Genomic DNA, 23,001 nt, shown 5'->3' with positions numbered 1-23,001 from the left:
GACACCTTATTGGTTTATCAGATGACGCAAATCACTGTGACGCTGGGTGCATAAAGTGGTGAAGGATCTTATTCAGGACGGCAGATCGGTGGTCGCTGTACAAGTTGATCTCAGTTGGTATTTAGCGACATGAACCCGCCTCCTCGTCTTCATGCAAAGTCCATGTAACGTTAAATGAGTCTTCATGACCAGTGTTGCCAACTCCTCAGTAAGGAAAGTATCTATTGGCTGTCCTAAAAGTCGCTAGATAACGTCATCACCTAATTTGCACACACTTTTACGCTGTATATGAGAGGAATTGTGGTAGCACAGAATGATCAGAAGGCCCGACTGACCAACAAGCCCTGACGCCGATTGTCGAATCGGCCGTTACAAAGCCGACGACGACCAACTTCGGCCGACGGTGCAGAAAACACTGACTATTGGACACGAGTATTTTAACCAGTTTTTGACGTCATAGGAAGAGTTAGCAGTTCAACATTAGGAAACCAGTGTCTCTATAGAATGTTGTGCTCTTCCATCCAGTAAATATCCTGAGATATTTCACTGGATAAAACATTTGAAGTACTTGTCAGGTTATCAACAAAGTGATTAAGATGCAGACTCTTTTTTGTCTCCTCCTTCTTCTTCTGATTACTACATCCTTGACAAGCAATGACTCGTCAAAGGATCATTTATTTGAAAAAGGGTAGGTTATTTTGCAATCGGTAATTGTCCGCTCATCACCTGAAGATGAACCCCGACAAGACCGAACTACTTTTCTTCCCTGGAAAAAACCCTCCCACTCAGTCCTGACTGTTAACTTCGGCGACTCCGTGTTAACGCCCACTCAGAATGCCAGGAACCTCGGCGTGAAACTTGACTCCCAACTCTCCCTGACTGCCAACATCACAGCGACAACACGAACCTGTAGATACACGCTCTACAACATCAGGAGAATACGACCCCTTCTCACTCAGAAGGCGGGCACAGGTACAGATTCAGGCTCTTGTCATCTCCCGCCTTGACTACTGTAACTCTCTCCTGGCAGGTCTCCCTGCTACCGCCATTCGACCACTGCAGCTCATCGAGAATGCAGCAGCTCGACTGGTCTTCAACCTTCCGAAATACTCCCACACCACACCACTTCTCCGTTCTCTTTATTGGTTACCAGTGGCTGCCCGCATCCAGTTCAAAACATTGGCACTGACGTACCATGCTGTGAATGGATCTGGACCAGTTTACATCCAGGACATGGTGAAGTTCTACATCCCAACCCGCACACTCCGATCTGCATCTGCCAAGCTGCTTGTTCCTCCCTCACTGAGAGAAAAGCACTCGGCAAGATTGCGACTCTTCGCTGTCCTGGCTCCCAGATGGTGAAGTGAGCTCTCCGATGACATCAGGACTGCAGAGAGCCTCTACATCTTCCGTTGAAAACTCAAGACACACCTCTTTAGACTCTACCTTGACTAAAACACTAGCAAACCGTAGCACTAACAAATGGTAGCACTTAAATTGTACTTTTAGTGGCACTTTTCTATAACATGTTTTGAAACTGCTTATTTGATGAAAATTGTACTTTCTTTTTACTTGTTCTTCTGAGTTTGTATCTCTATGTGGAAATCCATCTATTGTAAGTCGCTTTGGATAAAAGCGTCAACTAAACGACATGTAATGTAATGTTGCAATTACAATATTTGTGAAAAAGTCAGCGTCCAGTGAAAGCTGAAATGAATCTGATAATTAGAACATATGACACTTCATGAGTCCATGAGTTTTCAGGGCATAAGAGGGGGGGTATTGGTATTAGACCCATGACTCTAAGGCCTGGAACACACCAATCCGACGGTCGGCCGTCAGGCAGTTTTTGTGCGTCGGCAGACTAAATCTCCTCAGTGTGTTCCGCACCGTCGGCCGAAGTTGGTCCTCGTCGTCTTTGTAACGGCCGATTCGACATGTTGAATCGGCGTCGGGGCTTGTTGGTCAGTCGGGCCTTCTGATCATTCTGATTGGCTGCTCAGCCAGCGAACCAATACTGCCCCCCTAGGTACGGAAGGTACGACCAACTTCGGCCGACGGTGCGGAAAACACTGAGGAGATTTGGTCTGCCAACGCACGAAAACTGCCCAACGGCCGAACGTCGGCTTGGTGTGTTCCAGGCTTTACAACTACGTGGGTGGGACATCTCCCTAGTCCGTCTTTCTGACAAGGCTGTGTATAATGTCCATACCTTTTTAAGCATGTGGGACAGTAGTCGGGCAGAACCGTGCTTTGGGTTAAACCTTTTACTTCAGACTGTTAGCATGCAAACATTGAGATATTTCACTGGATAAAACATTTGAAGTACTTGTCAGGTTATCAATAAAGTGATTAAGATGCACACTTTTTTTGTCTCCTTCTAGCTTCTTCTTCTCATTACTACTTTCATGACAAGCAATGACTCACCAAAGGATCATTTATTTGGAAATGGGTGGGTTATTTTTCAAGTAGAATTGACGCACACATCTATATTCTGTAGAAAGTCAACTAAAGGTAATTTCACCATCAGTTGATATTGCATAATCACTTGAATTACAGTATTACAGTAGAACAGCTACACACAACACTTAACAGACTGATTCTGCAAATGATGTGGGTGGGAAAATAATACCTTTTAAATATTTCCATAAACTAATGTTAATATGGAAGAAGTACTCAGAGTACCTGAGTAGTAAAACTGGAGCGTTAACTACTTTGTCACAAGGGTGGAGTGAGTGAGTCTTTTAGTGTGAGTGGGTGTGAGAGAGGTGGGGGGGACAGAGTATAAATACAAGCCTTGGATGGACACCGAAAACAAGAGTGTCAAGGCGCCTGAAGAAACTTTAACATTATATTAGACCTGTATCAGAAGAAACTATAGCAGACTTCAGGGGTAAGTGATTTTATCTCTGTCGCTCTATATATATATTTAGAGTTTGTTCTTTTTGGCTAGAAATCTCTATTCCTCTCTGTCCGTAAACTGTGTTACAAACTGTTTGGGAGAATTATATGTGTGTGAAATACTGTATGTGCTGACTTGACTCAACACTCGGGTGTGATATGACCCATCCTAATTCCTGCAGGAAGCAAAAGTCTGGCTAAGACAGTGATCGGACCTATAAAAAGAAAATATAGGTGTTATTTGTTTAATCTTGGCTACCACCATGCCAGAGTACAAAATTTAGTTACATTTATCATTCAATCAGATTTAGTTTCCCCGGTTTTGCATATTTAGTGGGAATAAACCACTTCTAGGTCGTTCTTTATTTTGACACTTTTCAATAAATTCATTAAATTCATTAAACAAAATATGCTGTATACTTATCGGTGAGTTAGAGGTGTTGGCAGGTAGATGTTATTAGGTCTGCTGAAGTTGCTTATGCTTAACTCAGCTCAGCTGTTCGTGTCCTTCATGTTATTGGCTGTAACGGTGTTGTAATGATCCTCTTATCTAACTCTTGATAATAAGTTGAATGAGTGCATTTCCCAAAATGTCCAATTGTTTGTCATCTCTTTAAAGTGAACACATGTATGTAATTAAAGCAACAACTTACTAATCAAGTTCAACCACAAATGCAACTCTCTGTCAACTGAGAAGATCTCAACCGAGGTGAAACTCTTCTATCGCCTCCAATATTTTATTTAGCAAAAAGTCTGCCCACCACAAGCAAACTCTGTCTGTTTTAGGTATGATTATGGACGTAAATCTGAGATGTCGTGAAAACAACTTGGCTCATCGCACCAAGGAGATCGATAAGGAGCGCCTGATTGTCCGCAGAGGTCAACCCTTCTCCATAACTGTGCAGTGCTCTGGGACCATTCCTCCCAACCACCACCTGGAACTGGTTCTGCACATTGGTAAGTACAGCCTCACTGAAGAGACATTGAGGGGGGGGGGGGCGGGGTGCTTGATGGGTTTCTGATAGGGCTGTCATTGGATTAAAAAAATTAACTAATTAATCGCACATTATCAAATTCTTCTTATTTTTAATGAATGTTTGTTTTTATTCTAAATACTAAATCTTAAAAGTAAGGAGTAATCACTTTTTTTTAATTGTTAATGTTAGTTTAAACACAAAACTACACACCTTTGATCATCTTGTGGGCAGAATCCCACCTGGTGGAACATGCAAAACAAGCGACTCTTCCTTCCGCAGATGTTGAGACGGAAGCAGCCTAGCAGCTAGCTTAGCGTGGCGTTGCTTTAAGTGGTCCGTTTGCCACTCAGCCCCCTTCTGTTTGACTCGTGGAGTTATTCTTCTGAACAGTTCTCCGCTTTATGTCGCGCATCTGTTTGTTTTACTCGCAATACAAAAAACTCTCGCCATCTTCATTTAACTGACTACAGCTAGTGGCCGTTTTGTTTCCTCGGTCAACTTTTTTTGTTTATTCCCGCTTTACTTCCACCTCGGAAATAAACAAACCTGCTTTAACTACATTGAAGAATGTCATTAATGTTGCATTAATCTCGGCCACATTAATAGCATAAATTAACACGTTTATGTTGACAGCCCTAGTTTCTGATGCTAGTGCTACGAAAACTATTCAACAATCAACACAGCAAATGGTGTACCCTTAGGAAATACAATATACATGTAGATATACAGGACCTTTTCAGTAAGATTTTATTATTTTTGACACATCTGACCTTAACGCTTAAGTCAATTAAATCCATCTACCAGCAGTATATTTCCAAGATATTCCAAGTCATTTTCGCCATGCAATATGTACAGCAGAAAAATGAGAAATCCTGCTGAACATTAAAACATGTTTAACACATACCGCTATAACCGACACTTCCAAGGTAAAAGAAAGTTACCAATACTTTCTGTCATGCAATTAAAGTATGTGTATTAAAACGCATTACAATAGCAGCTGTATCTGTTCTGTGCTACATTTAACATGGTTCATACTGTATGAAGCATTACTTGTGCTGTCCAGAGACTGTATTTTTACTATTTCTATGAGGTGCCATGAAGCTAAAGGGCACAGAGTTACTAGCTACATCAGGTTCAGGCTACACAGGCTTGTGATCATTATTTCCTCTTGTCCTGGATCCTCCATTTAATCTGTGACAGTGTAAAATTCCCTGCCTGTCCAATGTAGACCACTAATCCTAAACATCACAGCGCTGAATAGAAGGTAAAACAATGTTTCTCATGTGTCTTCAGGTAAGAAAGATGAGGTGGAGATCAAGGTTCAGAAGGAGCGTGGGGTCGGAGACAAGTGGTGGTTCAGCCAGCAGGGAGCGCAGGACGAAATGCTGCTGACTCTGCACAGCCAACCGGATGCTATCATTGGCCAGTACCGTTTGACTATGTTGATGATGTCACCTGACGGACGCACTATAGAGAAGACCGACAAGACAAGATTTCACCTTCTTTTCAACCCTTGGTGCAAAGGTAAAATAAAAAAACACTGTGCAGACACTGTCGGTTATGTGCTTTTTCAAAAAGAGTCACTTCACATTCACACATTTCAGCTTTTTAACATCACCATGCAGCTCTTCATGTTTGTTTGTACTTAGGGTATCTAAAACTGTGTCCTGAGTCAATCAATAGAACTAAAAACATAATTTACATTCAGCAATTGGTTCCAATTTGCCCCCTTACATGGCGCCCCAATGACAAAGACATGATCTGTATGACAGGTCGCCACCTTTCAACCCATTTGAGCATTTATCTTCACCAGCATTATCAAATCCCCAAATTATGGAGGTTTTCTTATCAAGGTACTCCAACGTTCAAAATGTTGAAATAATTCATTTAGCAAATGAACGTCCTTTGAACATGTTGCAAAAACAATTTCCTGTATTCGTGCATAACTGTGTGTCTGTGTGTGTGTTTGTACCAGATGACGCAGTGTACCTCCCCGATGAGAAGCTGCTCCAGGAGTACATTATGAATGAAAGTGGAGTCATTTACATGGGGTCCACTGAGAGGATTGACGGTATTTCCTGGAGTTATGGACAGGTAGCTCGCTTTCTCTCTCTCTCACACACACTTAAATACACTTGTTCAAAGGCTTGAGTATGTCTGTGTCTGTCAGGCCAGTAGTTGGCCTGTGTGAATTGTCACAGCAGTATGACAGCAGAGGCTTTAGCTAGATCAGGATCTGTTTGTTGGACGGAGGAAACTTCTGGGCGAGAGGTGAGACAATGTAACCAAACCACACAAACAAGGGCCTGTTCTGTCACAGCTTGCAGAGACCAACAGACAAGAAGGCAGAAGGATTGACAGGGAGCTGGTTAGAGACACAAACTGGCCCAAATGTGATTTGAAAATTGTTTTTAAAAAGGTATTCGCTGTAATCTTTAACCTTACTTGTCTTTACATTTTTCTCATGTTTTCTTTCCATCTCCCTGTGACTATCTGTCTCTCAGTTTGAGGACTATGTGATGGACATCTGTTTTGAAGTCCTGAACAACTCCAAGGAGGCCCTCAAAAACTCTGAGATGGACATCAACCTCAGATCTGACCCTGTCTATGTCAGCAGGATAATCACTGCAATGGTGACAATCTCTTTTACTCTCTGCAAAAACAACACCAGAGTGGAAACACACTTTACTGATCCAAACCAGTGTTGCTGTGTTCTGCCTATGCAAAAATTGTCAGGAAAATATGTGACAATTCTTTTCCATTTTGAACCTTTGCTTCATGCAGTGATGCACAGCTGTTGTTTCCATCCATCTAGGTGAACTCTAATGGTGACAGGGGTGTGTTGACTGGTCGTTGGCATGAGCCGTACTCTGATGGAGTAGCACCGACCAAATGGACCGGCAGCGTGCCGATCCTCCAACAATGGAGCAGGGCCGGGGCGGGGCCGGTCAAATATGGCCAGTGCTGGGTGTTTGCTGCTGTCGCCTGTACAGGTGAGTCTGCCACAGAATTTGATGCTGTATGATTGAACAATGACCATGATTGTAACTAACTATGTCAACAGACTGAAACCAATTTGCCTAGACAAATGTAAAAGAGTAAAGCATTGGTGGAAAGGAATGTAGGTAGGGAAAAGATAATTAGTTGTTTGAGTCTAATCTGTGTTTCTCTTCACAGTGCTGCGCTGTTTGGGAATTCCAACACGCCTAATCACCAACTTTAACTCAGCCCACGATGTCGATGGGAACCTCTCCGTCGACATCCTGCTAAATGAAAAACTGGAGAGAGTTGACAGCAGGAACAAGGCAGACAGTAGCTGGTACAACCACACGCAGATTCTATTTGAAATTTTTGGGAAAACGTCTTCTTAAGTAATGGATTTACATTCCGTTCCTTGCAAATTTAGGAACTTCCACTGCTGGGTTGAGTCTTGGATGAGGAGAGGGGATCTTCCCAAAGGCAATGACGGCTGGCAGGTTTTGGACCCGACCCCTCAAGAACTGAGTGATGGTACGTTCCTGATTCTTGACCTAGTCGTTGTTATTCACCTCTCTGTACTTAACATTAGGCTACTGTGTCTGCATTCAAAAATTCAACAATGTACATCCTATCAGTTTACTTTTGTTTTTCACTACTTTAAACTTTAAAATGATTGTCACCTTATTGTGATATTTTAGATCACCCTGAATATTAAATACCATCTTTAGGACGGTTTAAAGAAAAATGTATTCCTGCTCTTTAGGCGAGTTTTGCTGCGGCCCGTGTCCAGTGACTGCCATCAAGGAGGGAAATCTCGCTGTAAAGTACGACGCTCCGTTTATTTTCGCCGAGGTGAATGCTGATACTATCTATTGGATCATTCACGACAATGGCCAAAGACAGAAGGTAATTGTCTTTTTCTTCTTCTTTACATACATGTGTTTAAGTTAAAAAAGCATCTTCCCTTAAAAAATAAAGGAATTACAAACTTTTTTAAAAGGACTGTTCTAATAATGATTTTTGATAATGGTACAGATCAAAGTGGATCACACCGCTGTGGGGAGGAATATCAGCACCAAAAGTGTTTATGGGAACCAGAGAGAAGATGTCACTCTACGCTACAAATATCCTGAGGGTTAGTCGTGCAATCTGAAATGCTGTAGGTAGAATAGGATCAGCAATTGCAGAACTTAAAAGCACCCATTCTAATAAACTATAATTTTTTTAATTGACTGTAATCCCATTCAGTCTATAGAGCATTGGCCAATAATGCACAGGACCCCCAATTTAATCTAGTGATTGTAACACTTGTGATTTCAGAGAAATCCTGAAGAAGATTGTTTTTCTAATTTGTAATATCATGATCAGTCATCTGTCTAGGATCATCATCAGGATGAGTTGTCAACGACCAACATATTCTCCACAGGCTCGATGAAGGAGAGAGAGGTGTATGAGAAGGCGGGACGCCGGTACCCAGAGCCGATCAATGAGAACACAGAACCAGGACTGAAACTGTCCATCAAGCATGCCAAGCCTGTATTTGGGACAGACTTTGATGTCTTTGTTGAGGTATGTCGTGCTCAGACTGTAGCTGAATGAAAGCATGGAAGAAATGGTTACTGTTCTATTTGAATCTATGAACATTGTGCGTTACAATATCTTAAGTCAATCATGAATCCATTCGGTGTGCAGGTAAAGAATGAAGGAGGCAGTGAGGCTCATGCTCAGCTGACCATAATCGTCACTGCTGCAACTTACAGTTCTCTCCACCGCGGGGAGTGCAAGAGACAAAAAATCAATGTGACAGTGCCAGCTCACAAAGGTTAGTTGCTCAAATAAACACAAGAGGTCTGTGATGCAGACACACACTAAAACAACCTTGATCCTGTGTTTGTCACTCACTGTCTCACTTTTACAATTTTCCCATGTAAAACTATTTTTGCGTGTGTGATTTCAGCCCACAGGGAAGTGCTGCGTCTGCACTACGACGACTACGCTCATTGTGTGTCCGAGCATCATCTGATCAAGGTGAGAGCCTTCTTGGACTCTTCAGGAAACGGCGACCCCATCATGACCACGGCCAACATCCCACTGAGCATGCCTGAGGTCCTTGTGCAGGTGAATACACACTGAACATAACCAGAGGTCATAGTTGGGTTTAGAGAATCTATAACATTTAATATGTTTGTGTGATGCCGCTATGAAAGGTAAAGGTCTGTGACTAAAATGTCTTCCTGGATTTCTGAACTTTTGGAATACTTTTCCTGAATAGATGAACCCTTGGTCTGGATTTTTACCCCGATCAAACATCTGTTTATTTTACAGGTGCCTGGGAAGGCTGTTGAATTCGAAACAGCTAAAGCATTCTTTACCTTCACCAATCCCCTCCCAGTTCCTCTTGTCGGTGGTGTGTTCACCGTGGAAGGGGCCGGTCTGCTGGTGGCCACTGAGATCCCTGTCAGGTGAGCACTGAGATCATCTTGACTGCAGCGCATGTGCAAACAATTTGCAGGCATTATATAACATCACTGTATGTATCGCATACACTAGAATCAGTGACAATGGTTCTATGTGACTCTTTCAAAAAACTGGCCTACTCCTACAAGTTGTAGATTTTTTGTTGCATTTTTTTGTCTTTTCCTTTCTCTTCTACACGGCTGTCTCGTAACAAATGTGCAAAGTCTCCTTCTGGTTTGAATATTTAAACATTCAACATGAAAAGATGACGTCAGTGTTAAAATTACAAAACTACAATGGTTCATGAATGTGTCTTTGCAGTTAAGTACAAGTTTTTCTAGCCAAACTAGCTGTTGTTAACCAGTGGGTCTTGTTGTATGATAACTTTCAAAATGAAATAAACAATTAAGCAGCCACTGCCTCCATTATCATGATGCCCTGAGAAACGACTTTGAAAACCTTTAATGTTTGCAAGAGCAACAAATTAAAACCATAATATAAAACCAAAGCATTCATCCTTATCTCTCTTCTTTTCAGTGGTGATATATTACCGGGCCAGGAGGTGTCTGTCGGGCTCTCGTTCTCACCCATCCGTTCTGGGGTGAGAACGCTCATTGTGGACTTTGAATCAAACAGGCTGAAGGACGTGAAGGGAGTCGCCACCGTAGTTGTCCACAGGAAATACCGCCCTATAATTGTTACATGTTATTGAAAAACTTTAAGGTGACTGAGCCACACCTCTCTGTGTCAGATTAGAACATTTATTATGGCTGGCACTAAAAGGAAATTTGTATGTTCCTCCTCTGTGCAATTTCATTCAATACTTTAACTGATTTGCCCAGTTTCCGTCTTCTTTGTTAACTTTATATATTGAAATTACAAATACCAGGACAAAACATTGTTCTTGTCTGATTTTCCAAAAATTGGAATTTTTTCATTTTGTTTCTTAATTCCCTTATTGCACTATTTTAATCTTTTTTTTTCTAAATATTATTCAAAGAAATCAATTATTTCATACAAATTTATCCTAATGCTAATCAAATTTATATTAATTGTGGGTTCGAGGATGTATGGCACATGCTTTCAATAAAGACAAATCTTTTCACCAATTTTCACCTGATGAGATGTTTTTTACTGTTTTTTAACACTGAGTCGCCCGATCCTATCCAAGTTACCCGGTAGGTGCAACCATCATGGTAGGATGAGAGAAGAGAGAGCGCGGACCCTGTGACACCAAGTTCCTTAAGGGCGGAGATAAGGATCTGGTGGTGTACTGTGTCGAATGCTGCAGAAAGGTCCAGAAGGATGAGGACTGAGGAGAGAGAGGCGCCTCTAGCAGCGTGGAGTTGCTCCGCGACAGCGAGGAGAGCAGTCTCTGTGTAATGGCCCGTCTTGAAGCCTGACTGGTGGGGGTCAAGGAGGTTGTTACTATGGAGATAGGAGGTGTAAGAGCCATTTTTGTTATTGTTTGTCTGTTAGCCCCACCCCCTAGGGAGGTGAGAGGAGGCGTTTCAGTTAGGCGCAATGGCTATATAATCAGAAGGGTTACTGGGCACAGGTGTTGGGTGTTGGAAGGGAAATAGTTTTTCGACCGTGAAACGTGAAACGTGAAACGTGAAGCGTCAAGCGTAAAGGTAAACGTGAACGATTGGGAATGGTATGTATATACAAAGAAGAACAAAATAAAGGACAGCAAAAAGACTGGTTGACTCATGAACTGTGTCACGCGTCAAAAACAATCCACACGAAACCCCAACCAAGAGGAACTCAATGTGCGAGGCAAAGGGCCTCTACATTTAAGTCGAAAAACTCGCTTCGTGGGATAGGAGCGGCAGCAGTTTGGTGCTGTAAAAGGAGCAGCTGTGGAGCCGCGATTGGAGCGGCGAACCCAGCGGCAGTTTGGAGCCGCGATTGGAGCGGCGAACCCAGCGGCAGTTTGGAGCCGCGATTGGAGCGGCGAACCCAGCGGCAGTTTGGAGCCGCGATTGGAGCTGCGAACCCAGCGGCAGTTTGGAGCCGCGATTGGAGCGGCGGACACCGCGGAAGTTTGGATTAGCGATTGGAGCGGCGAACCCAGCGGCAGTTTGGAGCAGCGATTGGAGCGGCGGACACCGCGGCAGTTTGGAGCAGTGATTGGAGCGGCGAACCCAGCGGCGGTTTGGAGCAGTGACTGGCGACGCAGTCTGAGCGGTGGCTGTTTGGTGCAGCGGACAGGAGCGGCAGCAGTCGTAGTTGTGCGGTACGGAACTTCACTCACGGAGGTAGAGACCGAGCGTCAGCGCACCTGCATGCAAGTGTCAAGGTATGTGTAACGCTACATACAGGGTGAACATTGTTCTAATTGCGTGCAAACATGACTTTACGTGTAAAAGCCACGGCATTTGTGACTGAAAGGAACTGAGCAAGTATTCACAAAAACGAACGTGCATCTTGGACAATGGAAGAAGCACACGCTGCTGATCCTGAACTCTTACCTGAGACAGAGTCTCAAGTTGAGTCAGGTAAAATGGACTACTCTGTAAAACGACGGACTGTTAAATTGACAGAAAAGGCACTTATGGAAAAAATTGTACGCCTGCAAAAGAAGAGAAAGGTAAAATTTCAAAGGGCACATAATCTCAAGGAGATAATTGTTGATTTGATGGGTGATAAAAGCTATGTCACAGAGGTAAAAGGTACATTTGAAAAGTTTAAAGTTCTTTGTGGTGAAGCAAAAGAAAACCATGATGCATTGATGAAGTTGGTACCTAAAGAAGAGGTGGAAAATCATGAAATGTGGTATAAATTAAAAATGCTTAGCGTCAAGGTCTTTATTGATGATATAGACAAATGGTTAGTCTGCAACGAAAGTTGCCCCAATACTAAAATTGTCGATATTCATAATGATGTGGTTAATGTGGAGGCTCAGGACAGCATTTCAAATGTTGGATCCAATGCTTCCAACATCAGAGCGAACCAGTAATGTGTCTAGGGTCAGCAAGGGTTCAACGTCCTCCACAAGGCGTCAAACTGAGGCAGAAAGGGCTGCACTCATGGCACGTTCTGCAGCGCTACAGATGAAACATGTTCTGGAGGAGCAGGTTGATCAATTAAGGAGAAAACAGGAACAACTTGAAATTGACACAGAATTAGCAGCATCTACAGCAAAGTTGGCAGTGTTGAATACCTCAAAGCATGGCAGTGTTTTAACTACACGGTCAGATGGCATGGATTCATACTTCATAAAGGGAACCAAACTTAATCCTTATGCTGAACAATACAAACTAGTGCAAAAGGAAAAACTTACGCAAAATTACTCAATGCCTGCGAGCGCTCAGTTAAAAGTGGAAAACCCAATTGAAGCAGGCAAGTACGACAAAGCAGCAGCTATTGAGAAAAAGGACAAGTGGCAAGAATTTGATCGAATAAAGCTTCAATCAGATTCCAAATCTGGTGATCCGCAACCAGCATCATTGCAAGGCAATCCTCAAGTAAATGGAGATCTCTACAGTCTGTTACAAAGACAAAATGAAGTTACAGCACTTCTTGTACAGTCACAGAACTCTCAATTCTTACCACGCAGAGAAATTCCCATTTTTGATGGTGACCCTTTAGAATTCAGATCATTCATTAGAGCTTTTCAACATTGTGTCGAAGCTAAAACAAACCAAGGAGACTGTTTGTATTATCTCGAGCAGTTTACTAGGGGGCAGCCTAGAGATCTGGTGCGTAGTTGCCAGCATATGGCTCCAGAAAAAGGTTATGCTATGGCCAAAGAACTTCTCGGAAGGCATTTTGGAAATGAAGTAAAGGTCACAGCTGCCTATGTGGACAAAATCATTGGATGGCCCGCCGTTAAGGCAGAAGACGTTAAAGGGCTACAAGCATATGCATTGTGTTTACGAGAATGCTGCAATGCTATGGAGGAGTTGCAATATTTGGATGAACTCAATATGCCAGCCAACATGAAAGCAATCATGCAGAAACTTCCATATAAGCTCAGAGAAAAGTGGAGAGCAGCTGCATGTGAAATCTCAGAAAAAGAAGATCGCAGATCTGGTTTTAGAGACTTTATAAAGTTCATTGAGTATCAAGTCAAAATCATTTCTGATCCTATCTTTGGCAACATCCAGGACATTCAAGATGGTGTAAATAAAGGAAGCAGCAAGACAAAACTAAGTCAAAGATTTCAGTCTAAAAGAAATAGCTTTGCAACTGCTGTCTTTATGTCTACTGAACCAGCCGTAAGTGTAAACAAGAAAAGCGTTGAAACTCAAACGCAAATTAGTGCACCTACAGCACCAAATGTTTCCTGTTTGTACTGTACATGTGGACACGCATTGGAGAACTGTCCACAATTGAGGAAAAGAAGCCATCGCGAAAAGTTGGACTTTATGAAAGAAAAGGGAGTTTGCTTTGGTTGCTTGCACCTAGGACATATGAGCAAGAGTTGTAGTAAACGCTTATCTTGCAATATTTGCCACCAGAGTCATCCCAGTGTGCTTCACATTGATAGAAAGGAAATGAGCAAAGGCGAAGAGCAGCCAAAGGAACGGCCGGGGAGTGGCACAACTGTCTCTACTTGTGGTCATACGGGGGCCGGAGGCAGTAACGGCATCCTTTCAATCCTACCTGTTAATGTTAAGTGTACGAAAGGAAACCAAATCATACAAACTTACGCATTCCTGGACCCAGGAAGTACAGACACTTTCTGTTCTGAAAGTCTAATGGAGAGACTGAACATTAAAGGAAGAAAAACAAGGATTAATCTACATACAATGGGTCACAGTAGTACTGCTCCAAGTTGTATTGTCGAAGGCTTGGAGATCTCAGAATTTGCTCACAATCAATTCTTTGAGCTTCCAAGTGTGTTTACTCAAAAGGTAATGCCAGTGTCGACACAAAATATCATATCCGAAGAACAGTTGTCAAAGTGGACTTACTTGAAAGAGGTAAATATTCCCCGTATTAACGCAGATGTTGATTTGTTGATTGGCACAAACGCCTCAAAGTTAATGGAGCCATGGGAAGTAGTCAATAGTCAAGGAGAGGGACCATATGCAGTAAGAACTCTATTGGGCTGGGTGGTTAATGGACCTCTCAATGGGAACTGTGCAAAGCAGGGTGAGAGTGGCCACCCTACGGTTAGTGTAAATAGGATTGGTGTTGACAGATTGGAAGAACTATTGATGAAGCAGTACAACCAAGATTTCAGTGAAAATTTCTCTAATGACAAAGAGGAGATGTCAGTAGACGAAAGGAAGTTCATGGAAATAGTGAAGGGTTCAGTGCAGCTTAAAAAAGGACAGTACAACATAAGGTTGCCTTTTAAAGCACCTCATGTAACTATGCCAAACAACTTTTCCGTTGCTAAACAACGCATCAGCTCACTGAAAAGAAAACTTCTAAAAAATCAAGGTTTTCACAAAGAATATGCAACCTTCCTTACTGATGTCATCAATAAAGGATATGCGGAAAAGGTTCCAGAGCATCAGTTGGAACGGACAGATGGGAAAGTGTGGTTTCTCCCTCACCATGGAGTATACCATCCACAGAAAGGAAGCTTGCGCGTTGTGTTCGACTGCGGTGCAGAATTTAAAGGTGTCTCACTGAACAGTCAGCTCCTACAAGGACCAAACCTGACAAGCTCATTGTTAGGAGTGTTAACACGGTTTAGGCAAGAACCTGTAGCAATTATGGCTGATGTGCAATCAATGTTTCATCAAGTTAAAGTTGCAGAGGAACACTCTGACTTTTTAAGGTTCTTGTGGTGGCCAGAAGGGAACCTGGAGCAAGAGCTTGTACAGTACCGTATGACAGTTCATTTATTTGGAGCGGTATCTTCACCTAGTTGTGCATGTTATGCTTTAAAGAAGATTGCCGAGGATAATCAAACTCACTTCTCAGAAGAAGTAATAGACACGGTAGGAAGAAGTTTTTATGTGGATGATCTTTTAAAAAGTTTGCCTTCTGAAGAAGATGCTATCCAAATGGTAAAAAACATTACAGCTATCTGCAAGTTAGGGGGTTTTAATCTCACAAAGTGGATCAGCAATAGCCGTGAGGTGCTATTAGAGATTTCCGAAGAACAAAGATCCAAGAACTTCAAGGAGTTGGATCTAGACAGGGATAAATTGCCAGTTGAACGGGCCCTTGGACTACATTGGTGCATCGAGACGGACGCCTTCAAATTTAAATTTAACATCCGAGAACAACCACATACAAGACGTGGGATGTTATCCATGATCAGTTCTGTCTACGATCCTTTAGGTTTCTTAGCACCTTTCACAATCCCAGCTAAGATAATTCTGCAGGACTTGTGTCGCTTGAAGTGTGGTTGGGATGATTCAATACCCCAAAGCGTTCAACAGAAATGGAACAAATGGATGGAAGATCTCGAGAGTGTGGGAAGTTTCAAGGTCAGCAGGTGCTTTAAACCTAAAGACTTTGGCCATGTCATATCTGCTCAGTTGCATCACTTCTCTGATGCCAGTGAAAGTGCATACGGAACGGTTACATATATCCGGTTGCAAAACAGTAAAAACCAGGTCCATATTGCATTCGTACTTGGAAAGGCAAGGGTTGCCCCACTGAAACAAGTGACCATCCCTCGTTTGGAGCTCACAGCTGCTACTGTAGCTGTTAAGGTGGACAAGATGCTGAGTTCAGAGCTGCAGCTTCCTTTGGAAGAGCCACAATTCTGGACCGACAGTACATCTGTACTAAAGTATATAAAAAAGAGGACAAATTTCTGTGATGCGATCAGATAATGGAACTAACTTTGTGGAAGCTGAAAGAGAGCTCAGAGAAGCGTTAGCTTCATTAGACCACCATAAAGTACAAAAAACGATGGCACAGAATGGAATCAAATGGATTTTCAACCCCCCTGCCGGATCCCATCATGGTGGCATTTGGGAGCGCATCATACGTATGGTTAGGAGGATTCTAAGTACTGTGCTTCATCAGCAATGTCTGGAGGATGAAGGATTTCACACTTTGCTATGCGAAGTGGAATGCATACTCAATGGTCGTCCCATTACACAATTGTCTGATGATCCTAATGACCTCGAGCCATTAACACCAAACCACATTCTGTTGATGAAAGGAAACCCAGTCTATCCACCTGGGCTATTCGAGAAAGGTGATATGTACATTAAAAGAAGATGGAGACAAACTCAGTATTTGGCTGACTTGTTTTGGAAACGATGGACACAAGAGTATATACCGTTGCTGCAGGAAAGGCAAAAGTGGAATGAGGAAAAAAAAGGATTTTTCCCTGGAGACATAGTTGTCGTTGTTGATTCAACAGCACCTCGTGGATCGTGGATACTTGGAAAGATACTACAAACATTTCCTGATAGGAAAGGACTTGTGCGTTCTGTTCGTCTCCAAACCAAAAGTAGTGTAATCGAGAGACCAGTGACAAAGATTTGTCTTCTTTGCGAAGCAGCAGATATGTAAAAAATAATATTGAACTAGCATGATGTTTATGCTGTAAAGTGTATAGATAAGTGAATTGAAACTGATTACTTTAAAATGTTTTTTTTGTTTCAAAGGTAATGGCTCCTTATGTTATAGAATTATGTGAAATTGTCTTGTCTGTCGCCAGAACCAATTAGGGGCCGGTGTGTAAGAGCCATTTTTGTTATTGTTTGTCTGTTAGCCCCACCCCCTAGGGAGGTGAGAGGAGGCGTTTCAGTTAGGCCGCAATGGCTATATAATCAGAAGGGTTACTGGGCACAGGTGTTGGGTGTTGGAAGGGAAATAGTTTTTCGACCGTGAAACGTGAAACGTGAAACGTGAAGCGTGAAGCGTAAAGGTAAACGTGAAGCGTGAAACGTAAAGGTAAACGTGAACGATTGGGAATGGTATGTATATACAAAGAAGAACAAAATAAAGGACAGCAAAAAGACTGGTTGACTCATGAACTGTGTCACGCGTCAAAAACAATCCACACGAAACCCCAACCAAGAGGAACTCAATGTGCGAGGCAAAGGGCCTCTACAGGAGGAGAGTTGGTTAAAGGTGGCTCGTTCAATAGTTTTGGACAGGAAGGGAAGGAGGGATACCGGTCTGTAGTTGTTTTCTTCAGAAGGGTTGAGGGTGGGTTTCTTCAGGAGTGGGTTAACTCTTGCCTCCTTCAAAGTGTTGGGAAAACAGCCAAATAACAGAGCATTGTTAATGAGACAAGTGAGGAAAGGAAGAAGATCGGGGCGATTGACTGTAGAATGTGGGATGGAATGGGGTCAAGGGGGCAGGTGGAGGGACAGGCAGAGGTTACCAAGGTAAGAACTTTTTTAGGAGACAGGGGTGTGAAACAGGGAAGTGAGGGCGATTGAGGCAAAGTCTGTGGGATATAGTTTGAAGGAGGTGGGTTGGAGAAGGAGGAGCGCATGTCAGCTATTTTTTTGGTAAAGTAGGTGACAAAGTCTCCTGGAAGGAGGGTGGAGGGGGGAGTAGGACTGGGGGGTTCGAGGAGGTTAGTGAAGATAGAAAATAGTTTTTTGGGGTTGGAAAATGAGGAATCAATTCTAGATTGGTAGAGAGCACTTTTTGCACTTTTGATGGAGGCAGAAAAAGAGGAGAGAAGCGCCTGAAACGCATGGAGGTCATCAGGTTGTTTGTATTTACGCCATTTTATTTCGGATGCTCGCAGAGTGGCTCTCGTAGCACACACCGGTTCAGACAACCACGGAGCCGGAGGGGATCTGCCAGCCCAATAAAGATAAAGCCGTGTGTTTAGTTAGCAGAGAACATATCGCCGTATTTAAGGATTTCCATTTGAGTGGCATTACGAGAAGCAAGCAGTGAACAAAAGCTTAACCAATGCTAAAAGGCAAGTCCCGCTTCCCAGGCAAACCGTGACCAGAAGGATCAAGGACATTGCGGGAAATAAGGAGCCTAGCTGCAATGTGAAGTGGCAAGTTTTGACTTTTTCTCCTTGGCTTTGGACGAGAGCTGCATCCTCCGTGACACGGCCCAGTTGCTCGTATTCGTCTGTGAAATAAAGCACTTTAATATCACAGAGAAGCTGGCAGCATTGCGCTCAATGAAAGTGACAACGACAGGGAGCGATCTTTTCACAGAGGTAGATGCCTGCATGAACCCGCTGGGTCTGAAATGGGACCGACTCGCAGGTGTCACAAAAGACAACCGTCCAAGTCTCACCAGGAAAAATGTCGGACTTTTGAAACATATGCAAGATAAAGTGACAAATTGATATTTTTGCATTGTGTATGTACTGCTTTAATAAAGAAATAATTAATAGTATGAGAATTTAGTCCGGCATTTTGCCTGGCCCCCCACAATATTTTCTATTTCTCATGTGGCCCCCTGGAAAAAATAATTTCCCACCCCTGATTTAACCTGTGTTCAAAATCAAGCAATGCTTTCAAATTACAAACACAGTACATACATATTCAAACACAGTCGATCAATCATTAGACACAACAATCAATCGGTTTAATTACATCATTGAAAACAAGTATGAACCATTTTGAGGCGTTGTGTTTTATCAATGACAACTGTGTAGTAATTGTGATTATTGTTTGCAGCATGTGTTTCCTTATGTTTTAAACGTGTTTGTTCCCTGGACACAGACCAGTGAGAATTAAGAGGAGTTCCACAGGATGCACCTGAATAAAATACATTATACCATTGTACCAGTTTTTACCAGCGATATTATTCTTGTGGTTAAATATGAGCACAGTGTGTATTTCAAGCCGCTGTGTACTGCATTGTAACAGAGTGTAACCTGTTTGCTGTTTGAACTTACTTATATTGGTTGTGTTACCTCATTTGATACAAGTGAAATCAATTCTGAGTGTTTAATCAATGACATGTATTCTCTATTTGTATTTAATATTTTGCCACTTGTGTTTACCAGTATGCATGACATGTGCATTAGAGTACAGAATGTGTTTTGAGACTGAGAATATGGTTAGATATTTGCTGAAAAGTCTAAGTGAGATCTGCAAATTGTTTTTTACCATGTAAAATGGTATACGGTATTGATTGATTGATTAAGTGGTGCTTTTTCACTTATCCTGGATTTGTTTATTCTACTTTTGTGCAATACCCAACATATCTCATCCTCATTTAGATTGCATCCTTGACAGTCAAGAATTCCCTGTGACCAAAAAATTAAGCCCCACTATGTTATAGACTTCCCACTTTAAGATCAATAACAAGATGAATGGAGACAAATAAATACAGTGAGTGTCACAAAAACAGGCATACGTTCACATGTGCACCATTAATATCTGCTGTTTTGTCTCTGTAAGACCACACATTGTAGTCTTTAATATTGCCGCACTTTGGAACAACGTTTAGTTATCTATGGCACAAAAACACATGTTGGTTCAATGTTGATGATCTAGTGGAGCAAGCTCCGCCTATGTCTTCTTTCACGTCCTCAGAGTGGGTATAAGTATCAGTGAACTACATTACATGTCGTTTAGTTGACGCTTTTATCCAAAGCGACTTACAATAGATGGATTTCCACATAGAGATACAAACTCAGAAGAACAAGTAAAAAGAAAGTACAATTTTCATCAAATAAGCAGTTTCAAAACATGTTATAGAAAAGTGCCACTAAAAGTACAATTTAAGTGCTACCATTTGTTAGTGCTACGGTTTGCTAGTGTTTTAGTCAAGGTAGAGTCTAAAGAGGTGTGTCTTGAGTTTTCAACGGAAGATGTAGAGGCTCTCTGCAGTCCTGATGTCATCGGAGAGCTCACTTCACCATCTGGGAGCCAGGACAGCGAAGAGTCGCAATCTTGCCGAGTGCTTTTCTCTCAGTGAGGGAGGAACAAGCAGCTTGGCAGATGCAGATCGGAGTGTGCGGGTTGGGATGTAGAACTTCACCATGTCCTGGATGTAAACTGGTCCAGATCCATTCACAGCATGGTACGTCAGTGCCAATGTTTTGAACTGGATGCGGGCAGCCACTGGTAACCAATAAAGAGAACGGAGAAGTGGTGTGGTGTGGGAGTATTTCGGAAGGTTGAAGACCAGTCGAGCTGCTGCATTCTCGATGAGCTGCAGTGGTCGAATGGCGGTAGCAGGGAGACCTGCCAGGAGAGAGTTACAGTAGTCAAGGCGGGAGATGACAAGAGCCTGACAGACTGTAGCTGAATGAAAGCATGGAAGAAATGGTTACTGTTCTATTTGAATCTATGAACATTGTGCGTTACAATATCTTAAGTCAATCATGAATCCATTCGGTGTGCAGGTAAAGAATGAAGGAGGCAGTGAGGCTCATGCTCAGCTGACCATAATCGTCACTGCTGCAACTTACAGTTCTCTCCACCGCGGGGAGTGCAAGAGACAAAAAATCAATGTGACAGTGCCAGCTCACAAAGGTTAGTTGCTCAAATAAACACAAGAGGTCTGTGATGCAGACACACACTAAAACAACCTTGATGCTGTGTTTGTCACTCACTGTCTCACTTTTACAATTTTCCCATGTGAAACTATTTTGCGTGTGTGATTTCAGCCCACAGGGAAGTGCTGCGTCTGCACTACGACGACTACGCTCATTGTGTGTCCGAGCATCATCTGATCAAGGTGAGAGCCTTCTTGGACTCTTCAGGAAACGGCGACCCCATCATGACCACGGCCAACATCCCACTGAGCATGCCTGAGGTGCTTGTGCAGGTGAATACACACTGAACATAACCAGAGGTCATAGTTGGGTTTAGAGAATCTATAACATTTAATATGTTTGTGTGATGCCGCTATGAAAGGTAAAGGTCTGTGACTAAAATGTCTTCCTGGATTTCTGAACTTTTGGAATACTTTTCCTGAATAGATGAACCCTTGGTCTGGATTTTTACCCCGATCAAACATCTGTTTATTTTACAGGTGCCTGGGAAGGCTGTTGAATTCGAAACAGCTAAAGCATTCTTTACCTTCACCAATCCCCTCCCAGTTCCTCTTGTCGGTGGTGTGTTCACCGTGGAAGGGGCCGGTCTGCTGGTGGCCACTGAGATCCCTGTCAGGTGAGCACTGAGATCACCTTGACTGCAGCGCATGTGCAAACAATTTGCAGGCATTATATAACATCACTGTATGTATCACATACACTAGAATCAGTGACAATGGTTCTATGTGACTCTTTCAAACAAACTGGCCTACTCCTACAAGTTGTAGATTTTTTGTTGCATTTTTTTGTCTTTTCCTTTCTCTTCTACACGGCTGTCTCGTAACAAATGTGCAAAGTCTTCTTCTGGTTTGAATATTTAAACATTCAACATGAAAAGATGACGTCAGTGTTAAAATTACAGAACTACAATGGTTCATAAATGTGTCTTTGCAGTTAAGTACAAGTTTTTCTAGCCAAACTAGCTGTTGTTAACCAGTGGGTCTTGTTGTATGATAACTTTCAAAATGAAATAAACAATTAAGCAGCCACTGCCTCCATTATCATGCTGCCCTGAGAAACGACTTTGAAAACCTTTAATGTTTGCAAAAGCAACAAATTAAAACCGTAATATATTAACCAAAGCATTCATCCTTATCTCTCTTCTTTTCAGTGGTGATATATTACCGGGCCAGGAGGTGTCTGTCGGGCTCTCGTTCTCACCCATCCGTTCTGGGGTGAGAACGCTCATTGTGGACTTTGAATCAAACAGGCTGAAGGACGTGAAGGGAGTCGCCACCGTAGTTGTCCACAGGAAATACCGCCCTATAATTACTACATGTTATTGAAAAACTTTAAGGTGACTGAGCCACACCTCTCTGTGTCAGATTAGAACATTTATTATGGCTGGCACTAAAAGGAAATTTGTTTGTTCCTCCTCTGTGCAATTTCATTCAATACTTTAACTGATTTGCCCAGTTTCCGTCTATCTTTATTAACTTTATATATTGAAATTACAAATACCAGGACAAAACATTGTTTTTGTCTGATTTTCCAAAAATTGTTTTTTCATATTGTTTCTTAATTCCCTTATTGTACTATTTTAATCCTTTTTTTCTAAATATTATTCAAAGAAACCAATTATTTCATACAAATTTATCCTAATGCTAATAAAATTTATATTAATTGTGGGTTCTAGGATGTATGGCACATGCTTTCAATAAAGACAAATCTTTTCACCAGTTTTCACCTGAAGAGATGTTTTTTACTGTAACAATAATGATGGAATGAGGTGATGGGATGTCTTTTTGCAACATAATTGAAAACTGAACCCAGAAAGTTATTCTACACAAGGCTCGTAATGCTAATGAAAGAGGTGGTGTTCAAAATAGTATAGATCAAATAGATTTTAGTAGTTCACTGGTAGTGGTTTGAACAATATGTGTTGCCTTCATTGGCAGGAATTGAATGTACCTGTAAGAGACGTGTCTTCAGCAAAGGAACAAGCCTTTATTAGTTTGGTTACATTATCTCACCTCTCATCTAGAGCTTAACTCTGTGAAAACGGATTTCCTGATCCACCAGAAGCCAACAAGTCTCTGCTGTCACACTGCTGAGACAATTCACACGAGCCAACTAGGCCTGAGGGACACAGGCATAGTCAACCCCTTCAGTTATGTATGTGTGTGAAGAGAGAGAGAGGGAAAGGTTTCTGATCTCCGATCCCTACATAAATGACTCTTATTGACCTTTAAGGAATCTAAAATAAATCTGTATTCATAACATTCTTGTTGCAGACTCTTATCAATAGGTACACCACATAAAAAGAGCTCTGGCATATTCCCT

The 23,001-nt window shown here is 42.2% G+C and overlaps 2 protein-coding genes across 2 annotated transcripts; both read left to right on the top strand.

Annotated features, from left to right (window-relative positions):
* Positions 1 to 2,796: 2,796 nt before the first annotated feature.
* Positions 2,797 to 10,408, top strand: LOC119195846 (protein-glutamine gamma-glutamyltransferase 2-like). Its single transcript, XM_037451143.2, has 15 exons — positions 2,797 to 2,893; positions 3,688 to 3,858; positions 5,172 to 5,402; positions 5,854 to 5,972; positions 6,383 to 6,511; positions 6,694 to 6,871; positions 7,056 to 7,197; positions 7,285 to 7,388; positions 7,621 to 7,763; positions 7,893 to 7,992; positions 8,284 to 8,426; positions 8,550 to 8,679; positions 8,815 to 8,975; positions 9,183 to 9,319; positions 9,852 to 10,408. Exons 2-15 carry the CDS (start codon positions 3,690 to 3,692, stop codon positions 10,024 to 10,026), a joined length of 2,061 nt encoding a protein of 686 aa, XP_037307040.2. The 5' UTR covers positions 2,797 to 2,893; positions 3,688 to 3,689; the 3' UTR covers positions 10,027 to 10,408.
* Positions 10,409 to 20,458: 10,050 nt separating this feature from the next.
* Positions 20,459 to 22,235, top strand: LOC134131262 (protein-glutamine gamma-glutamyltransferase 2-like). The gene is made up of 4 exons (XM_062563150.1): positions 20,459 to 20,656; positions 20,791 to 20,951; positions 21,159 to 21,295; positions 21,830 to 22,235. Exons 1-4 carry the CDS (start codon positions 20,506 to 20,508, stop codon positions 22,002 to 22,004), a joined length of 624 nt encoding a protein of 207 aa, XP_062419134.1. The 5' UTR covers positions 20,459 to 20,505; the 3' UTR covers positions 22,005 to 22,235.
* The last annotated feature ends 766 nt before the right edge of the window (positions 22,236 to 23,001 follow it).

The sequence above is a fragment of the Pungitius pungitius genome, chromosome 6 (genome assembly GCF_949316345.1).
Source record: "Pungitius pungitius chromosome 6, fPunPun2.1, whole genome shotgun sequence".
Classification (NCBI taxonomy): domain Eukaryota; kingdom Metazoa; phylum Chordata; class Actinopteri; order Perciformes; family Gasterosteidae; genus Pungitius; species Pungitius pungitius.
This window is presented reverse-complemented; position numbering and strand designations above follow the sequence as displayed.